The 18,791-nt window shown below is 40.2% G+C and overlaps 1 protein-coding gene across 1 annotated transcript in view; it reads left to right on the plus strand.

Moving 5' to 3' along the window:
- Positions 1–18,791, plus strand: part of LOC101627384 (chromosome unknown open reading frame, human C10orf76) — a 167,012-nt gene that overhangs the window by 85,761 nt on the left and 62,460 nt on the right. Inside the window, exon 23 of the mRNA XM_004680499.2 lies at positions 9,850–9,925. Within this exon, the coding sequence (XP_004680556.1) occupies positions 9,850–9,925 (76 nt within the window). The remainder of the gene's footprint in view (positions 1–9,849; positions 9,926–18,791) is intronic.

Below are 18,791 nucleotides of genomic sequence, written 5' to 3' on the forward strand. Positions count from 1 at the left end.
ACATATTCATCACCTCCCCCAAATTTCTTTGTATCCCTTTAGAATTTTCCTCTTGTGTACCCCTTACTACCTCTATCATACCTCCTCCATCCCTGGCAACCACTGATATGTTTTCTGTCATTATTGATAGTTTGCTTCATTCCTTCTGTAGAGACTATGAAAATGCTTATCTCCTGCTTGGAACTCCTGTATCCTGAGAAAAGTGGAGGGGATTTAGAACAAGTACTCTACAAGAAGAGTAGAAATAAATGATAAAAAAAGAATATTTGTTTAGGAAGAGGAAAACCTTTTCTAATAGTTTTTTTTTTTAAGATTTATTTATTTGTGCATACAGAACTGGGGTACAGGCCAGAGGCTCAGGGGTGGTGAGAGGCTTCACCAGAGACAGAGCAGGGAACAGAACAGGCAGATCAAGGAAGTACACTGCTGAGGGGAGCAGTGGACGGGTCAGGAGAGGTCTGCCACCCATGTGGTCACCTCCAGGGCAGGCGGGAATCGAACTCATGGGGAAGCGGCTTTAGATTCTCAAGGCTGTGCTTTAACCCGCTGCGCCACCAGGGAGGGCCTAGACTTTTCTTTTTAATGCATACAAAACTGGGGTACAGTCCAGAGATGTGGGGGATGAGGAGATTCACCAGAGATAGAGTGGGGAGCAGAACAGGCAAATATATGAAACATATTGCTGAAGGGAGCAGGAGGTGGGTCAGGAGAGGTCTGCCATGCCAGGTGGGTCACCTCCCTGGCTGGGGGGTCCAACTTGTGCTGTCGTAGCTGTGGACAGCTTCATAGTGCTGCACTTTAACCTGTTGCGCCACCAAGGGAATCCCTCTAATAGGCTTTTAAGAGCAGTAGAGGAAAACTTTTAAGAGAACTATATATATAACTTTGTTAGGACAACTTACGCAGTAGGATTATGTTTTTTGATTAGTTCTCTGTTTTCAGTTGCAAGTATTAGGAAACTTTAACTTATAAAACTATCTTAAACAATTAGAAAATCATTTCACATTACAAGAGTTCCAAAGAGTACCAATTCTCAAATGGTGTGATCAGTTGTTTAACAATGTTCACTAGGGTCCAGGTATTTTTTCTGTTTCTCTGCTCTTTCTTGCTCAATATAGTTTTTGTGTCATGTTAGCTCCTCTCAGAATGGTAAATTACAGTTATCAGATCAAAACCATGTCTTTCTTTTTTTTTAAGGGGCCAGAAGTCTCCCATGAGTACCGTCCTACAGACTTTCTATTGACCAAATATGCTCTGTGTGCCCTGGGGTTTTATATCCACCCTGCTTTAATATCATTCTTGTTTTGAGAATGTAGAATTTTCTGAGGGTGTTAAGCTACCCTCAGTCTTTTGATGTACAATTAAAGAAAAATAATCTTTCAATTAGGAAAGAGAACTGGAGTGGGGTATATATATATATATATTTTAAAGATTTATTTATTTATGCATACGGAACTGGGATACAGGCCAGAGGTGCAGGGGTGGTGAGAGGATTCACCATAGACAGAGTGGGGAGCAGAACAGGCAGATCTGCTGAAATACACTGCTGAGGGGAGCAGCGGACAAGACAAAGATAGGTCTGCTATGCCATGTGGATCCCCCGGCTGAGGGTTGAACTTATGCTGCAGGGACTATGGACAGTCACTGCATAGTGCTGTGCTTTAACCCGTTGTGCCACCAGGAATGCCTGAAGCAGTTGTTTTTTAATAGACTTAATCCACTTTTTTTCTCTAGTATAACAATTATGTGGTGGCCACACCTGGAACCTGGGTCCTTTGCATTGAGACTCTGGTTGGGGTCTTCACAAGATGGTCAGTAAATTCCTGCTAGGGACACTTAGTGAACACAGTCTCTTTGCAGAGGTCAGGGTAAGATAGCATAGGTCTTGGAGATGGCATTGAAAATGTTCTTGGCAAATTTGGCCAGGTGGTAGTGCAGCCCCTAGTTACAAGGCGGAACAGTCATTGGTACTGTCTATCATCAGCAGCTTTTTGGATACAGAGGCCAAGATTGCCAGTACTTTTGGGCACAGGGATGAGAGGCACATCAGCACAGAGCAGTGGTCTGTCACCTAGCAAGGGAAGGTATGGTATAGGGCCTGCCAATTTTATCCCTCCAATAGCTTCATCTCATGGGAAAGATGAAGAACTCAGTCAGAATGATGGTCCCTTGGATGGCAGTGGCCTGCCTCTTGGGAGCACTTAACATCCAGATCAACATATTTGTCATTATCACCAATGATGACAAATGCCTGGTTCACCAACCGGTATGGCCTATTTCTATATAGACATAGTCTCTGAAACTTCATCCTAGGATGGCCACAGGAAAAAATCAATGATCTCAAATTCCTTGATGGACAAGGAAGAATAGACCTCCTCTAGAGATTTGATCTTCATGCCCTGATCAGGGAGTCCACATTAGTGACAGCTTACCTCTAATAGCTAGCTCTGTGCTGGGGGCCTAGCCTGACCACAGCCAATACCCATGCCAAAGCCTCCACGAAAGTTGCCACCACTAACCCTTCCCATTCCAAGACCCTCCGACCCCCTCAGCTCCAGTGTTTGTCCACTGTGTGGTGTGTTCTTTGAGAAGAGGCTTGTGGAGTTGTAAAGCTCTTTATATCGTTGGATATTAATCTGATTGTGGGCCTGTGGTTAACAATATCTTCTCCCATTCAGTAGATTATCTTTTTGTTGTAGTGGTAGTTTCTTCCCCCATGGAGAAGATTTTTTAATTTGACAGTTTTCATTGTTTGTGTTGCTTTTGTATTCCTTGACTCCCTTTAGAGCCAAAACTCCAGACAAGTCTTTATCTCAGGGAGCTTCTTTTGGTTTCTGGGTTGTTTTTTTTTTAACAAACAAAACATATTTAACATATTTTAGAATTTCAGGTCTCTTATTCCAGACTTTAATCCATTTCGAAATCATTTTTGTGTACAATGTGAAATAGTGGTCCAGTTTCATTTTTTCTGGTTCTAATAAGAGGTAATAGTGACCTTAAAAAAATTGTTGGAAAAAAAAATTGTTGGAGAATGCTAACTCATTCTGTTTTCTGGAAGAATTCTTTAGAAGTAGTATTATTTCTCTTTAAATGTCAATATTTAAAGACACTTGTCAGTAAAGCCAGCTAGGCCTGCAGTTTACTTTCTTGGAAGGTTTTTTTTTTAACCCGGGAATTAAGTTATAAAACTACTTAGATTATCTATGTCTACTTGAGTGACTCTTTCAAGTTTGTGTCTTTTAAAGAATTTGCTTTATATTATTTAAGTAGTTTAATGGGTATAGGATTGTTTGTAATATTTACTTTTAATGTCTATAGAATCTTTACTGATTTCCTTTCTTTTATTTCTGTTATTAGTAATTTGTGTCATTTTTTCCTTTGGTTAGTCTACATGTTTACCAAGATTATTGACCTTTTTTTTCCTCAAAGAACCAGCTTGTGGTTTTAATGAATTTTTTCCTCTTATGCTTTTTTTAATGCATATATTTTAAAAGGATTATTCCTTTGGGGTCTCCCTGGTAGTACAGGGGGTTAAGTCTCAGGACTATCAAGTTATAACCAGTCACTGCAGCATTAGTTCCATCCTTAGCCAAGGAGCTAACCCACATGGCACAGCTGACTACTTTTGTCTGATCCCCTCAGCAGACTATTTCTGCTATTCTGAGCTCCACTCTGTCTGTTGAATTCTCGACCCTCTCTCCTCCCCCACCCCACCACTGCCACCTCTGGCCTACACCCCAATTCTTGCATGAATAAATAAATAAAAATAAATGTAAAAGAAAAAGCATGCCTTTATTGTAAGATTTTTTTTTTTTAATGTAGAACTGAGTTGTAAACCAGATGTGCAGGGTTGAAAGGATTCACCAGAGACAGAGTGAGGAGCAGAACTGGCGGATTTACTGAAATACAATGCTGAAGGGGAGCAGCTGGCAAGATCCAAGAGGTCTGCTGTGCCATGGGGTCAGCTCTCTGGCTCGGATTGAATTCAGGCTGCAGTGGTGATAGCTCCGAGACTTAACCCCTACGCCACCAAGGAGTTGTCTTCTCTTCTCCTCTTATCTTTATGTCTATCCTGTTACATGTGATAAGTTTAATTTGCTCTTTTTTACCAGTTTAAAATGGAAACTTAGTGCCCTCCCTGGTGGCGCAATGGGTTAAAGCATAGCACTGTGAGTTAGCAACAGCCACTTCATTGTGAGTTGGATCACCAGCCCCAGAAATGATCCGCCAGCTGCTCCCCTCAGCAGTGTACTTCGTCATTTTGCCTGTTCTGTTACCTGCTCTGTCTCTGGTGAATCAATCCTCTTACTGCCCCTGAACCTCTGGCCTGTACCCCAGTTCTATATGCATAAGTAAATAAATCTTTTTAAAAAATGGAAATTTAGGTCATTGATTTCTTTTTGTATAATTTAAATATTTAGTCTCATAGATTTTCTTCCAAGTACTACTTTTTCTTCACCTTACAAATTTGCGTTTGTTGAGTTTTCATTGACATTCAGATCCAGAGTATTTTCTCATTTCCCTTGCGGTTTCTTCTTTGACCTTTGGGTTATTTAGGAAAATGTTGTTTTTAAGTCCCAAATATTTGGAGATTTTTCTGGATATCATTCTGTTAATAATTTCTAGTTTAGTTTTTGCTCCAGGAATATTTTTATAGTCTGATTTCAGTCTTTTGGAATATATTGAGATGTTTTATAACCCAGACTATGGTTTATCTTGGTAAATGTTCCTTATGTACTTGTATTCTGTTCTTTGAGTAGAGTTTTCCATATGTCAGTTTGGTCACATTTTTTGATAATGTCCTGCTCTCAGCTTTTTCTTTTTGCTTGTTTTATTTTTAATTTATTTATGCATACAAGAACTAGGGTACAGGCCAGAGGTGCGGAGGCTGAGAGGATTCCCCAGAGACAGAGTGGGGAGCAGACCAGGCAGGTTGACCTGACATACACTGCTGAGGGGAAGAGTGAGCAAGACAGGATAGGTCTGCTGCACCATGTGGGTGAGCTCCACCTGTGGGCCACTCCCTGGCTGGGGATCAAACATATGCTGCAGTGCCTACAAATAGCTTCACAATGCTGTGCTTTAACCCCTTGCACCACCAGAGAAGTCCTGCCTACTTGTTCTTTAAAGGGACAGAGAAGACTGTTAAAATCTCCAACTGTTTTTTTGTCCTTTGGGTATATATGGGAATTGCTAGATCATATGGTAGCTCCGTTTTTAGCAGTTTGAGAAATCTTCACACAGCTTTCCATAGTGGTTGTGCCAATTTGCACTGCACCCTTAGAGCAGTTTATTGTTGCTCTATTTACAATAGGGAAGATGTGGAATCAACCCAAATGCCCAAAAATAGATGACTGGATCAAGAAGATGTGGTATATATACACAATGGAATATTACTCAGCAATCATAATAGATAAACTCGTGCCTTATACAACAAGATGAATGGGCCTGGAAGGGATCATGCTTAGTGAAAATAACCCAGAAAGAGAAAGAAAAATATCAGATGGCTTCACTCATAGCAGGAAGCAGGAGTGTAGGGATCAGGGGAAAAAATTGTATGTGTATAATTGTAATAAAGTATAAAAGAACACCAGCTAACAACTATAAACCAGAGACATTCTATGGGGGAGGAGAAGGAAACAGGATCAAAACTGGGGTCTGAAGAGCATATAGGACTATGGTGATGGCACACAGGTGAAGTGGTGGTGGTAAGTCCACGGGATTACAACTGAGATGAAAAAATGTACAGAATGAAGATAATGTAAAAATATATATAACATAAGAAAACAAATCAAATCAGATCTCTAACTCAGCTCTCCTGCCCACCTGTGACTATGCAGGTGTTTCTTTTCACAAATCTTTTACCTTTGAAAAGTCATCATCATTAGCAGCAGCAGCTCTTCTGCCTACTTGTGTCTGTACAAGCATCTTCTTTTCTTTTCCTAACAAATCTTTCCCTTTAAAATGTAAAAAAAAAAAAACAAAAAAACAAACAAAAAACCAGAAACCTTCAGCTATAATTGTAGGTTTCTCTATTTCTTCTTGCAGTTCTTTCATTTTTTTCAGTTCATACATTTTATGACTATGCTTTTAGATGTATACACATTTAGGATTATCATATCTTGGTGAATTAACCCTTTTATTACAGGGTAAATTCCTTACTTCTCTTTGGTGTATTCCTTTTCTGAAGTTTGTTTTGTCCAATACTAATAGCCACTTTCTGTGAGTACTGTCTACATGTCTGCCTTCTTCTACTCTTTCCTGATAACTTATCTATATATTTATACTTAAAGTGGCTGTGCTGTATAGCATTTATAGTTGGGTTTAGTTGTTTGTTATCCAGTTTGAACTCTTACATTTCTTATTTGGTACTTAAGCTGTATACATTTAATGAAATAATTGATATAGCTTCTTTTAGTTCTAGCATTTATTTTGTCTTTCCTGTCCCCCAGGTCCCTTTTTTTGGACAATTTGAATTTTCTTTTTAAGATTTATTTATTTGTTAATGCGTACAGAGCTGGGGTACAAGCCAGAGGTGCAGGGGTGGTGAGAGGGTTCACTAGAGACAGAGCAGTGGGAAAAACAGGTAGATAGAAGAAGTGCACTATTTAGGGGAGCAGTGGGCGGGTCAGGAGAGATCTGCTGCGCCATGTGGGTCACCTCTGGGGCAGGGAATCGAACTCGCACTGAAGCAGCTGTGCTAGCTTGCAGTGCTGCATCTTTACCCATTGTGCCACCAGGGAGGGCCCCAATTTGAATATTTTTTTAATATTTCATTTTAGTTTGTCAATTGCTTTTTGGCTGTGTTTCTTTGTGTTTTGGTTTTTTTTTTTTAAGACTTACTTATTTATGCATACAAGAGCTGGAGTGTAGGCCAAAGGTGTGGGGGGATTGATGAGAGGATTCACCAAAGACAGAGTGGGGAACACAACAAGAGATCAACTGAAATACACTCCTGAGGGGAGCCATGGGTGAGACAGGAGAGGTCTGCTGCACTGTGTTGGTCAGCTCCCTGGCCAGGGGTCAAACTTACCCTGCAGTGGCTGCCCATAGCTCGATAGTGCTGACTGAGACTTAACCCCTTGTTCTACCAGGAAGGCCCACTGGCTGTGTTTCTTGGTATACCAATTATACATATCTGTTGTAATCTACTTGAAGTAGCATAGTGCCTCTTCAATGAAATATAAATGTTTTGCTACTATAGGGCTCTTTAATCACCATACCCCATACTTTGATGTTTCACTTATCATATGTGTATACATTTATTTAAAACCCTACCAGGCAATGCTGTGACTTTATTTGTGACAGCCATTGGTATTCTAAAGAATGTTAGAGGGACAAATATTTTTTATAACTGCAAGATTTTTAAGAATTCAATTTTTTGTTGAACATATTACAAAAGAGATTTAGTCAGAAAAATCAAAACCCATGTCTTCATCAGACTCCTCAGATGATTCTTTGTCAGAATTTGTTTACTGCTGCTAAAATATCTTTTGGTTAATGGAGCAAACCACCATGATCTTTGCCTTTTTATTTCTTCAATATTTATCCTCAGGTACCAGTTTTGTATACATCACTTTGTATACTTGCTATGGAATAAATCTCCTGCATTAGCCCAGAACCATTGCTGTCCAGGGGATCTTGTCCCAGAGATTTTCTGTTCACCAGCTCCCTGCCTGTTCCACTGCCTATCTTGCTGTTGCTAACCAAGGCCTTGGCTGTGAGGTGGCTGCAGGCTGCCTTACATGGTGCAGGAGTCCTCTGCTGCCATCCAGGAAGTTGAAGGGCCATGCAGATACTTCAAGTGCCACTCTTAGCCTCCCTGTACATCAGCCTCTATGCTATCTGGGATTCTGATCACCACTGTGATGATTGTATACAATACCCCCACCTTTACTTTATCTCCTCTCTTCCTTTCTTGCCTGTCAAGTTTTATTGAAAATTCCCAGGACAGTCTAATTGGTATTCCCTTATATATTTTATTATTATTTCCCTCAATGCTTTCAATATTCTGTCCTTTTCATTTACTTTAGCAGTTTTATTATAATGGGTATTAGCATGGTATTATTTTGTTTGGAACTCTTTGGACCTCATAGATTAGAATGTGTAATTTGTAGCTCAGATTGAATGGATTCTCAGCATGTGTTTCTTTAAATAAATTTTCTATGCCTTTAGCTTTCTCTTCTTCTAGGACCCCCATGACATGAATGCTGTTTCTTTTTTATCCTAAAAAGTTCTTACACAGTTTTCCTTTATTTTTATTCTTTTTCCTCTTTGTTCTGTTTATACATTCTCCACTACTGTTTTCCAGCTCACCAATTCTTTCCATTACTTGCTTTTGTCTAACACTGAGAACTTCTGTATTTTTTAATTTGTTTATACTTAGTTTTTAGGTAAATTCTGGTGTGCTAGTCTCAATTTTTTTACCTTTGTTGTGTTCTTATTTACATTACCTATTGCTTTCCTTCGTTCAGCAAGCATAACTGATACTTAAACAGTCCTTCAGACATAGCCTATTGTTTTGCTGTATTTAAACTTTAAACTTTACTCAGGCTTTGTTTTTTTTTTTTTTTTTTTGGTTTGTTTTGCTTGAGTACTGTGACATGTCCTTCTGTTTACTTTTGTTTGTGTAGGTTGTAATAGGGAGTTTCCTTTTTTTTAAATATTAATAATTGTCTTTAGACCCCTCAAACATAAAGCTGGGTTAGTGAGAACATTCAGTTGTTGTCTTGGTTTTGACCCTAGGTTGGACATAAACCAGGTATTTGAGCCTGCAGTAGTTGCTTTTATGAGGCAATGTGGGTGATCTAACCTGGCTGTCCTTACTGTTTAGAACTCCAGCTTTTCTAGATCGGAAGCCTCAGGCTCAAGCCAGTAACATCACTCAATCCTCTGTTTCTTTGAGTTCTCCAGGAGAGCTCCTTGTGTCCTGCAGACCAGGCCTGTGTACATCCTTCTTCAATGGTGGAGCAGCATCACCAGAGTGTCTTGGTGTGGGTTTGTTCTCCAGGAGAGCTCCTTAGTTAGCAACAGAGAGGCACCCCTCTACAGTAGTGACTCCTCTCTCATGTGGGCTCATGTACTGCCCCGGCAAACAGTGTAATTACTGCCCTACCCCTTCCTGCAACACTCTTGCTTCCAGTGTATGTGGTAGTGTTCTGTTTATCATTCAACGTTGTTTGCTTTGTCCTGTTGTATTTAGTTGTTAGTTTGAGGAGGAGGTGAGCCTGTTGTCTTCACTCTGGCACCATTCAGCCAGAGTTTCCGATACAGATTTTAAAAGAATACAAAAACTACCTCCCTGGTGGTGCACCAGGTTAAAGCATTAACACTACAAAGCTAGCCACAGCTGCTTCAGCATGAGTTCAATCCCCAGCCAGGGAGGTGACCCACATGGTGCAGCAGGCCTCTTCTCCCCTGCCTTCTGCTCTCCTCAGCAGTGTACTTCATCAATCTGCCTGTTCTACTCCCTACTCTGTCTTTGGTGAATCCTCTCACCAGCCACTGCACCTCTGGCCTGTACCCCAGTTCTGTATGCATAAATAAATAAATCTTAAAATATATATGTATAAAAGAATATAAAAACTAAGTATGGAACCTCAGTAAAGGGAAGTGGAGGATGCGGGACCCACGGCAGAGAAGGAATAGAATATTTGATAGAAAGTGGACAAAAATTCTGTGATAAAAATAGTCGGTAATATGCCTTAATATTTTTCTCTAGGATGAGGACATTTTGAAAAGAATGTTGGCAGATTATTCTAATAGTGCTATTTGTAGATGCCTCCACTCCTCATATTTCTGTTTTATAGTAGGAGTCTGACAGATTTTTGTTTTTCCCCTTCTTTACAGTCCTGAGGCTTTCTACCAATGCAGGCCAATGGAAAGAAGCAGCTAGCAAGGTGACCCATGCGTTGGTTAATATCAGGTAAGGAGAGAGAATGTATATCTTTTGGAGTCTTTTGGCTCATCCTGAGGCTTATTGTGCCTTTCTAAGTGGAGTGTGTTGAATACTACTACTATTTTAAGCCCTGATATCTGTAGGAGTGAAAGAGATTGTCATACTTGATTAGGAAAAGCAGAGTACATGAGTTTGACTTTGTCACAGTGAACTAGCTCACAGTGCTATTTTATGAAGTCTTACCAAGAGGTAGTTGCAAGCTCTTTTCAGGCATCTTTGTTGCCAAAGTGTTTTCCAAGTATAAGCCATCTGAATGCTTTTCTCTGAAATTTTGTTCTGCTGTTCTCTGTGAGTTCAGTGAGTGACTCATGGGGATCTGCAACTTTGACATTTTACTTTGCATGGCTATTTCTGTTTGTGGTAAACAGAGTCAAGTGGAGCTCATGGGGCTAATTCATTGTAAGTTCCTTATGAAACAGCAAGGCAATTACAGAGTCCTGTACATATTGGATAAGATGGAGTCAGACGTGGAGATGGTTTAGAGTTTTGAGGAAACACCACTCACACACAGGAATGAGCTGTTTGTAAATGGAAAGAATGTGCTCTCAGTATTTTGAGCACAAAAGCTGGCTTTTCTTACATTCCCTGCTCCCTCTGTGTCTATCATTTCCATTTTCTCAACAGTTATTAAATTGTTCTTGCAAACAATTGAAAAATTAATGTTGAGTAGAGAGGCAAACCCAACAGATGGAGAAACTTGATTTAGCTCCAGATGTAAGCTTTGCCAGACACTGCCAGTAATAGTAACACACATTTACAACTTGCTATATAGATTGTAGTGTGTGACAAAGCTAGGATTCAGTATTTGTTTCTGTGTCTTTCTTTCCTTTTCCTTAAAATGTGCTATGCCTACAGTGTTTGGCACATCTGGGAACAAAAAGAAAAGTGTGAAATGTGTCTTGGGAGGGCGGGAATGAGGGAGCATGGGGGTGAGATGTGCTAACAAGACTGCACTGAAGGTTGATCTGCCTTACCTGACCCCAGAGACATTTTCCTGCAAACACAGTTTTATAAATCTCAGAAATGAATGCAGATCTGCATTTAATAATAAACCAGATACTGTAGTAAGGTCTTTTGATAAATGTGATTTTCTATAAGAATCAGGAATTACAAACTGCCTTCTCCCAAATATCCCTTTGTGACCCAAGGGCAGTATGACTAATGTGGGTGTTTGAAAAAAGCACCAGATTCTGGGCTGGAGTATGAAGTGCATATGGGTATAATTTATGTTGTGTTTATTTATTCATGTATTTATTTAGGCTTTCCAGGCAGCTCCTTTTCATCTGGGGCCTGTTTCCTTGATCACATTCCTTTATACTTGCTTTATCTCCTGCCTTGTTGCATTTCCTTCCAATGGCTTCTGGCTTGGCTGTCCTTATTCTTCCCCAAGGTCATCAAATATCTAACTTAAGTTTTTGTCCTGTACTTTTTCTTAGCCTAGGAAGGACTAGACTGACCTTAATAAAAAATGGTTATAGCTATGACCTCTTCCTTCTCTTTGGAAGTCTCTGTCAGGTATATACCTTTATTTTCCTTCCTCAAACTTCTTTGATAAACTTGCTGCAGAGAATAATTATGTCATCTTCACTGTTCTTAGTGGATAGGCTTGGTATATGTCTAAGTATCAAAAATCTAATAAGTTATCTCAAGAAATGACTATAATGGGTCCTCCCTGGTGGTGCAAGGATTAAAGCTCAGCACTATGAAACTGTCCACAACCACTGGAGCAGCACCAGTTTGATCCTGGACCAGGGAGCTGACCCGCTTGGTGTGGCAGACCTCCCCCGTCCTGCTTGTTGCGCCCCTCAACAGTGCATTTCAGTCAGTCCGCCTGTTCTGTTCCCCACTCTGTCTCCGGTGAATCCTCTCATCCCCCCAATACCTCTGGCCTGTATCCCAGTTCTTTAGATAGGTGGATAGATAGATAGATAGATAGATAAATAGATAGATAGATAGATAGATAGATAGATAGATAGATAGATAGATAGATAGATAGATAGATAGATAGATAGATAAAAAAATTATTAAAAATAAAAAAATTACAATAAAGACATGTTTAAAGTCCAGATCAGGGGAAAATATTGGTGATGCTGTCACCACACAGGATTGGCTTAAAGCCCCTCAGCCTGATCTCTTCCTCCCCTACAAAACAGGTAGATAAACTAGCAGCATGCCAGCCACTGTTCATTGATCCACCCATGAGAAGCAGAGGAACCAAGGGGTCTCACTAGTAGGCGAGACCAGAAAGACTAAAAAGGATACTACGCAGACACCAGCAGGGTAGGAGTCAGCGGTTTTTTGTTTTTTTGGTTTTTTGGTTTTTTGTTCTTTGATTAATGGAAGTGCAAGTAAAGAGCACTCCAGGTGGCCTCTCTGGACACAGAGACTTGAGGAAGTGCCAGGCAAGAGGTTTATATAGTTTTCTAAAGAATAGAGTCTGAGAACAAAGGAATTAAACTTTAGTGACTGACAAAGAGTGGACTTGGCTGAAGTCCATTTGTTGTTCAAGCTTTGGGCACCAGTCAGCTTCATCCTGGGTATACAGAGCTCCTGATCATCTCCAAGGTGAACATCTTTTGGAGCCCATATACCTACAACTCCAGTTTGAACCTGTTTGGTCTCAAGGTCTGTGACTCCCTTTTTCTTCTGGGTTTTTTAACTCCTTTTCCCATAGCACTCAACTTGATAAGCTATAGAATGCGGGTTCAGAAATGCCCAGGCTAGTGAGAAAAAAAACCCCAACAAGCACAAAAAATTTATGGCAGCAGGGGTCCAAGCCTAAAGTCATCTGGTTTTTTAAAACCTATTATTTATTGAGAACAGTAAAATTCTTGGAAAATCTTTGTCTTTGATTCCCATTCTCCTTCCTATCCCTATCCCAGGCCTTTCCTATCTTAAAGCAAACTAAGCCAGCAAAAGTTTACTTTTTTTCCTTGCTGACATTTATTTTCCCCTAGTAAGTGCACAACTTTGTGCTATGCTTTCACATACTTTCTTCAATCATCAAATTCTATAGAGTGTAATGTTCACTTTAAAAAGTAAACATTTTACCAGTGAGGAAGCTGATTCTTAATGATACTGTAAATAGGGCCTCCCTCCTGGCACAGGGATTGAAGTCTCAGCACTATCAACCTATCACCAGCCACTGCCTATGAGTTTGATATGTCATGAGTCTGACCCCCGACATGAGTCTGATAAATGGCCCACTAGAGGCCTGCTGCTCCCCTCAGCAGTGAATTTCAGTAGATCTGCCTATTCTGCACCTACTCTGTCTCTGGTGAATCCTTTTACACAACTCTGCCCCTGCACCTGTGGCCTACACCCAAGTTTTTGTATGCACAAATAAATAAAAATAAATCTTAAAAAAAAAAGATACTATGTAAACTATTATATAACTCTAAAAAAAAATGATACTGTGAGTTGCAGCTATTCCCACAATTGTGTAGCAAAACTGGGAGTTGGTCTTCTGACTTCCAAGTCCAGGGCTCTTTTTTGATGTGCCACAAAGTCCCCTTCTATAGACTTGCATTAAGGACTACCACTGGGGCAAACAGAAAACTCAGCATGATGTATTGAAAAGGACATGGAAATCTGAGTTTTTAAGTTTTAGTCTCTTATTACTTCATGTGTAATAACCGTGAGCAAATTATATAGCTTCTCTAAACCTTTTTCTACTATCTGTAAAACGAAGGTCATGATGATATCATTGGTTTCACATAGGAGTGAAGAATTATATGATGTATGTGAAAACATAAACTATAAATACTGGTCACTTCATTTAGTATAATGTCTATAAGGTTTATGCATGTTAGAATGTGTGAGAATTTCCTTCCTTTTATTTACTTTTAAAGATTTATTTATTTTTTGAACTAGGGTATAGGCCAGAGGAATGGGGGGAGGGCCAGAGGATCCACCAGAGACAGAGTGGGGAGCAGAACAGGCAGTTTGACTGAAATACATTGCTGAGGGGAGCAGTGGGCAAGACAGGAGAGGTCTGCTGCACCATGTGGGTCAGCTCCCTGGCTGGGGATTGAACTTGTGGTACAATGGCAGGTGCTAGCTTGATAGCACTGTCTTTAACACCTGTATCACCAGGGAGGCCTCATTTCCTTCCTTTAAAACAATAATAGGGCCCACCCTGGTGATGCAACAGGTTAAAGCACAGCATTATGAAGCTATCACAGCCACTGCAGCAAGAGTTTGATCCCTGGCCAGGGAGGTGACCCACATGACATGGAAGACCTCTCCTGACCCACCTGCTGCTCCCCTCAGCAGCAGTGTACTTTGTCAGTCTGCCTGTTCTGCTCCTCACTCTGTCTCTGGTGAATTCTCTTACATCCCCCTGACTCCCTCCTTCCCCCCCCGCCCCCAGCAGGCCTGTATCCCAGTTCTGTATGCATAAATAAATAAATCTTTTTTAAAAACTGAATAATACTCTGTTTGTGTTACAATTTGTTTATTATCCATTAATCCATTCTTGAAGCACAAATGGGTTGCTTCCACTTGCTTATTGTTTTTGCTTATCTGTGCTTGTGTATAAATACCTCTTAAATCCATACTTTTTTTTTTAAGATTTATTTATTCATACAGAACTGGGGTACAGGCCAATTTATTCATACAGAACTGGGGTACAGACCAGAGATGCGGAAGGTGAAAGAACCCACCAGAGACAGAGTGGGGAGCAGAACAGGCAGATCGATGAAGTACACTGCTGAGGGGAGCAGTGGGCGGGTCAGGAGAGGTCTGTCATGCCATGTGGGTCACCTCCGGGGCAGGCAGGGATCAAACTCAGGCGGAAGTGGCTTAAGCTTCTTAGTGCTGTGCTTTAAACCCGCTGCGCCACCAGGGAGGGCCCCTTAAATCCATACTTTTAAGTCTTGGGTGCATATGCCAGAGCTGGAATTGGTGGGACCTATGGTAATTCTGTGTTTAATTTGTTGAGGAATTGCCAAACTGTTTTTCAGGATTAGCATTTTGAGCCTTCCTTAAAACACTAAATATGGCCCTCCCTGGTGGCGCAGCGGGTTAAAGCACTGCACTGAGAATCTAAAGCCGCTTCCTCATGAGTTCGATCCCCGCCTGCCCCGGAGGTGACCACATGGCGTGGCAGACCTCTCCTGACCCGCCCACTGCTCCCCTCAGCAGTGTACTTCGTCGATCTGCCTGTTCTGTTCCCCACTCTGTCTCTGGTGAAGCCTCTCGCCGCTCCTGAACCTCTGGCCTGTACCCCAGTTCTGTATGCACAAATAAAAAACTGTAAAAAAAAAAAAAAACACTAAATATGTCTTCATTTGTTCCTTCCATAAAAGTTAAGATTTTATCCTTCATTTTAAAAGATATTTCACTTTTATTTATAGGTAGACTTTGATACTTCAAATGAAGTTTGTCCAGGGAGTTTTCTTTTCTCAGAGCTTGCATTCTCTTAGCTTAGAGCAAAATACTGTATGCCTGAGAAGTTTGCGTTCCAGAGAACCATTGATAACAAGTGCTACCTTATGTTCCTTTGCTTTATTCTAAGAACATAAAGCTGAGGTTGGTTTAGAAAACAAGAGACTTTTCAGAAATTTGGCTGCTCAGGGATATTGTGGAATAGTTAACTATTGGCCATCAACTTGGTTATCAAAAAGAGAGGATATAAAGTCTTAACAGTAAATTTGTAATGATACGCATTTACTTCTATTGTTTATAAAGGTTATTTGTGCTGATCCCACACCTGAAAAAAACTTCTAAGATAGTGAATAAAGTCTTAACTAACCACCTGTCCTTGTGGCATGTTCTCTGATAGCTATGGGAAGGGATTCAGTTGCGTATGAAATTTTCAGACACATGAACAACAGCTGGAAGGGCCTGAGACTACTTAGCCAGTTGAAGATGGCTACAAGGCTGGAAGTCTTTGGGATCTTCTGGAATGCAGTGCAACCCCAATATAGTCTCTCCAGCAGGCGAAAGGCAGCCTGCAGATTTTTGGGTTTGAAACTTAGATTGTGACAGTGAAAATAAACAGTACTTCCACATAATCGGAGGCCTAACTTTGCTCAAGTGTCAGTCTCTGCTTGTCTTTCACTTGTCTTTCATAGCTTAGTCATGCTAGTTCTTTAATTGTCAGGGTTATTTGTGCTTAAATAATTTGTCTGTTTCTTCCTGTTTGATCTTTCAGAGTTCTTAAAATGCAGCTGCTTAGAAACTGCTATTTTTATTGGAACACCCAATGTCATTAACATCCAAGGCCTGTGTTTGTTCCTCCCCTTTGGAGGAGTGAACCATTGCTTCAACACAAGAAAAATACAATGCTATTATTGCTCCACTATTAAAGTTCCACTTGTTTGGGGTATTGTTACTTCAGCTGCCCAGCACAGATCTACTGGTTCACAAAGGAAAAATAGTATGAGAACCTTATGCAGGGAAGGAAGGAAAACTCTTGGGAAGTTTTATTTGGAGACTTCTATACTAAATATTGTCTACCACCACTCTGCAGGCTACCCTGCAGAGTACAGTGAGGTCCTGTAGTTTAGGAATATGTCTGCTGACTATTAATCTAATTAGTCAAAAGAGAAAAATGTTAGAGTAAAATCTGACCTTCATCTAGCCAAACAACTTTCAAGGTAAGTAATTTCAAGCCCTTAATGAATCTCTTCAAGTTACCATCTTAATGCTTTTCACTTAATGAGCATTTTATTAGCATCAAGTTCACAATCCTATTCTCTGGTTTCTCAGGGAAGGAAATAGTGGCTGAATTGCTGTAAATAGGGAAGGAAATAGTGGCTGAATTGCTGTAAATAGGTTTTTCTCCTGATCTGTAATTTCCTAAAGGTGGATAAAATTTTTACTCTATAATTAATGTACTAATTTTCTCCTTTATTTGAAATGCATTAAACTAAAGATTAGTTTTCCTTTGAGGATGACATTTTAGCTATGGCTGTGGTTAGCAACAAGCCTGGCATTTGGAATGACAATTCACCTCTTTGTAAGTCTCTTAACTGTTCACCTAGTGAACCTAGTTTTCCTCTTATCCCCATTTGTTCCATGGTCTTTTTATGCTAATGCTGAGTTTGTTCCTCACTTCTGTTCTCCCTCCCTCCACCCTCTTTGTGTTTATGTGCTTGTTTTCCTTCACAGAAGAAAAAAAAACTTCCTCAAGGGGAAAAAAAAAAAATACAGAAGGAAATTTTAAATATACTCTCTGCTGAGTGGCTGCCGAACAAGAATAGCTCTCAGCAGCCTCTAGATAAGGAGGTTCATGGAGCATAATACCCTTTGAAGCAGGCTGTGTATAGAATTTTGAATGTCACAGAAAAAGCGCTCAGGCAAGTAATAAGGGAGTAGATACTCACTGTTGGTGGCCACAGAGTTAGAGTTGGGAAGGGAATTTGAGGTGTCAGCCAAGCAAAGTATCCCCAACTCCCCTTGCCCATGCACATGTTTGGACCTGCGTTCTCTTAACAGAATGATGAGGTGGGAGGAGGAACGGTTTGACACTTAGCCCTTCAATTTAAAGGATGCAACTTAGTCTATGAAAAGTAAATGTTAACATGACTAATGATAGAGGAGCAAAGGCTGATGACTATTGAGTAGCCAAGAATACAGAAACATAATCTAGTTCAGTTGTCTGCTCTGAGGTGGCGGGCAGACAAGCTCAGATTATCCCCTGGGTTAGAATTTATCAGTAATGACCTTTCTTCTGTTAATCAGACCCTGCTGATCTCCCATTATGGAGAATGAAAAGCATTATGCAGATTAAAACAAAACACCAAAATGAGGCTGCTATAATAAGGTTTCCCCAAAGACTAGGAGCATTGCATATTATTCTAATAGTTGCTGTTCCCTAATCTCTTAAGACTATGGCTAGAAATGAAAAGCCAAATACTGAATCCCGTGTGGTTAGTCATATGTTTTGCCCTAACTTGGTTTATGCTTCAAAGTGAAGCTTTGCATTAGGTCATAGCTGCGCTTGATAAACTGCAGTGCAGAAAAGAAGCCTTGGGTTGGAAAATCAGATATTTGGCTTTTTTTAAAGGATTTTTTTATTTTTACATGTAAGACCTAGGGTATAAGCCAGAGATGTGGGGGTCAGAGGATCCACTGGAGACAGAGTGGGGAACAGAACAGGAAGTATGACTGAAATACACTGCTGAGGAGAGCAGTGAGTGAGGTCTGCTGCGCCATGTGGGTCACCTCCCTGGGCTTTGAACTCATGTTGCAGTGGCTGCAGATAGCTTCATAGTGCTGTAAAACAAAACTGGTGTTTTGCTTTATAGTGCTTTACTTTAACCTTGCACCATGTTAGAGCCCCCAGATCAGATATTTGTAATAAAACATTGAAATTTTTATGTGGGGGTGCTGTGATTTTAGGTGAGTGACTTTAACATGTAAAACCCACCTTATCGAAGTCAGAAATCCCCTAGGGGTTTTTCCACTTGCCTTTTTTTTTTTTTTTAAATTGTGGGGAAACACACATTACATGAAACATGGCTTTTTAACCTTTCTTAGGTCTACAGATTTGTAACATTAAGTGTGTCCACATGATCATGTAACCACATGATCATGCAACCATCAACCACCTCCAGAACTTTTTCATCTTCCTCAGCTGAAACTCTACTCTTTATTTATTTTTATTTTCATGATTGGGTTTTATTAATCTTGAGTTATGTGTCCTTCTCACCATTTTACAAATGAGATAAATGATTCAATGAACATATGCTGTTTTCCGAAGTTACATGGTTAGCAAATAGCATATATTAAATGGTGAAGTCTGATTCCAAGCTCAGAGGTTTTTTTTTGTTTGTTTGTTTTTTGGGTTTTTTTTATTACAAAAGTTTATTTTTACATCATTTTG

Source organism: Condylura cristata, unplaced genomic scaffold (assembly GCF_000260355.1).
Source record: "Condylura cristata isolate star-nosed mole 26May11 unplaced genomic scaffold, ConCri1.0 scaffold00011, whole genome shotgun sequence".
Lineage (NCBI taxonomy): Eukaryota > Metazoa > Chordata > Mammalia > Eulipotyphla > Talpidae > Condylura > Condylura cristata.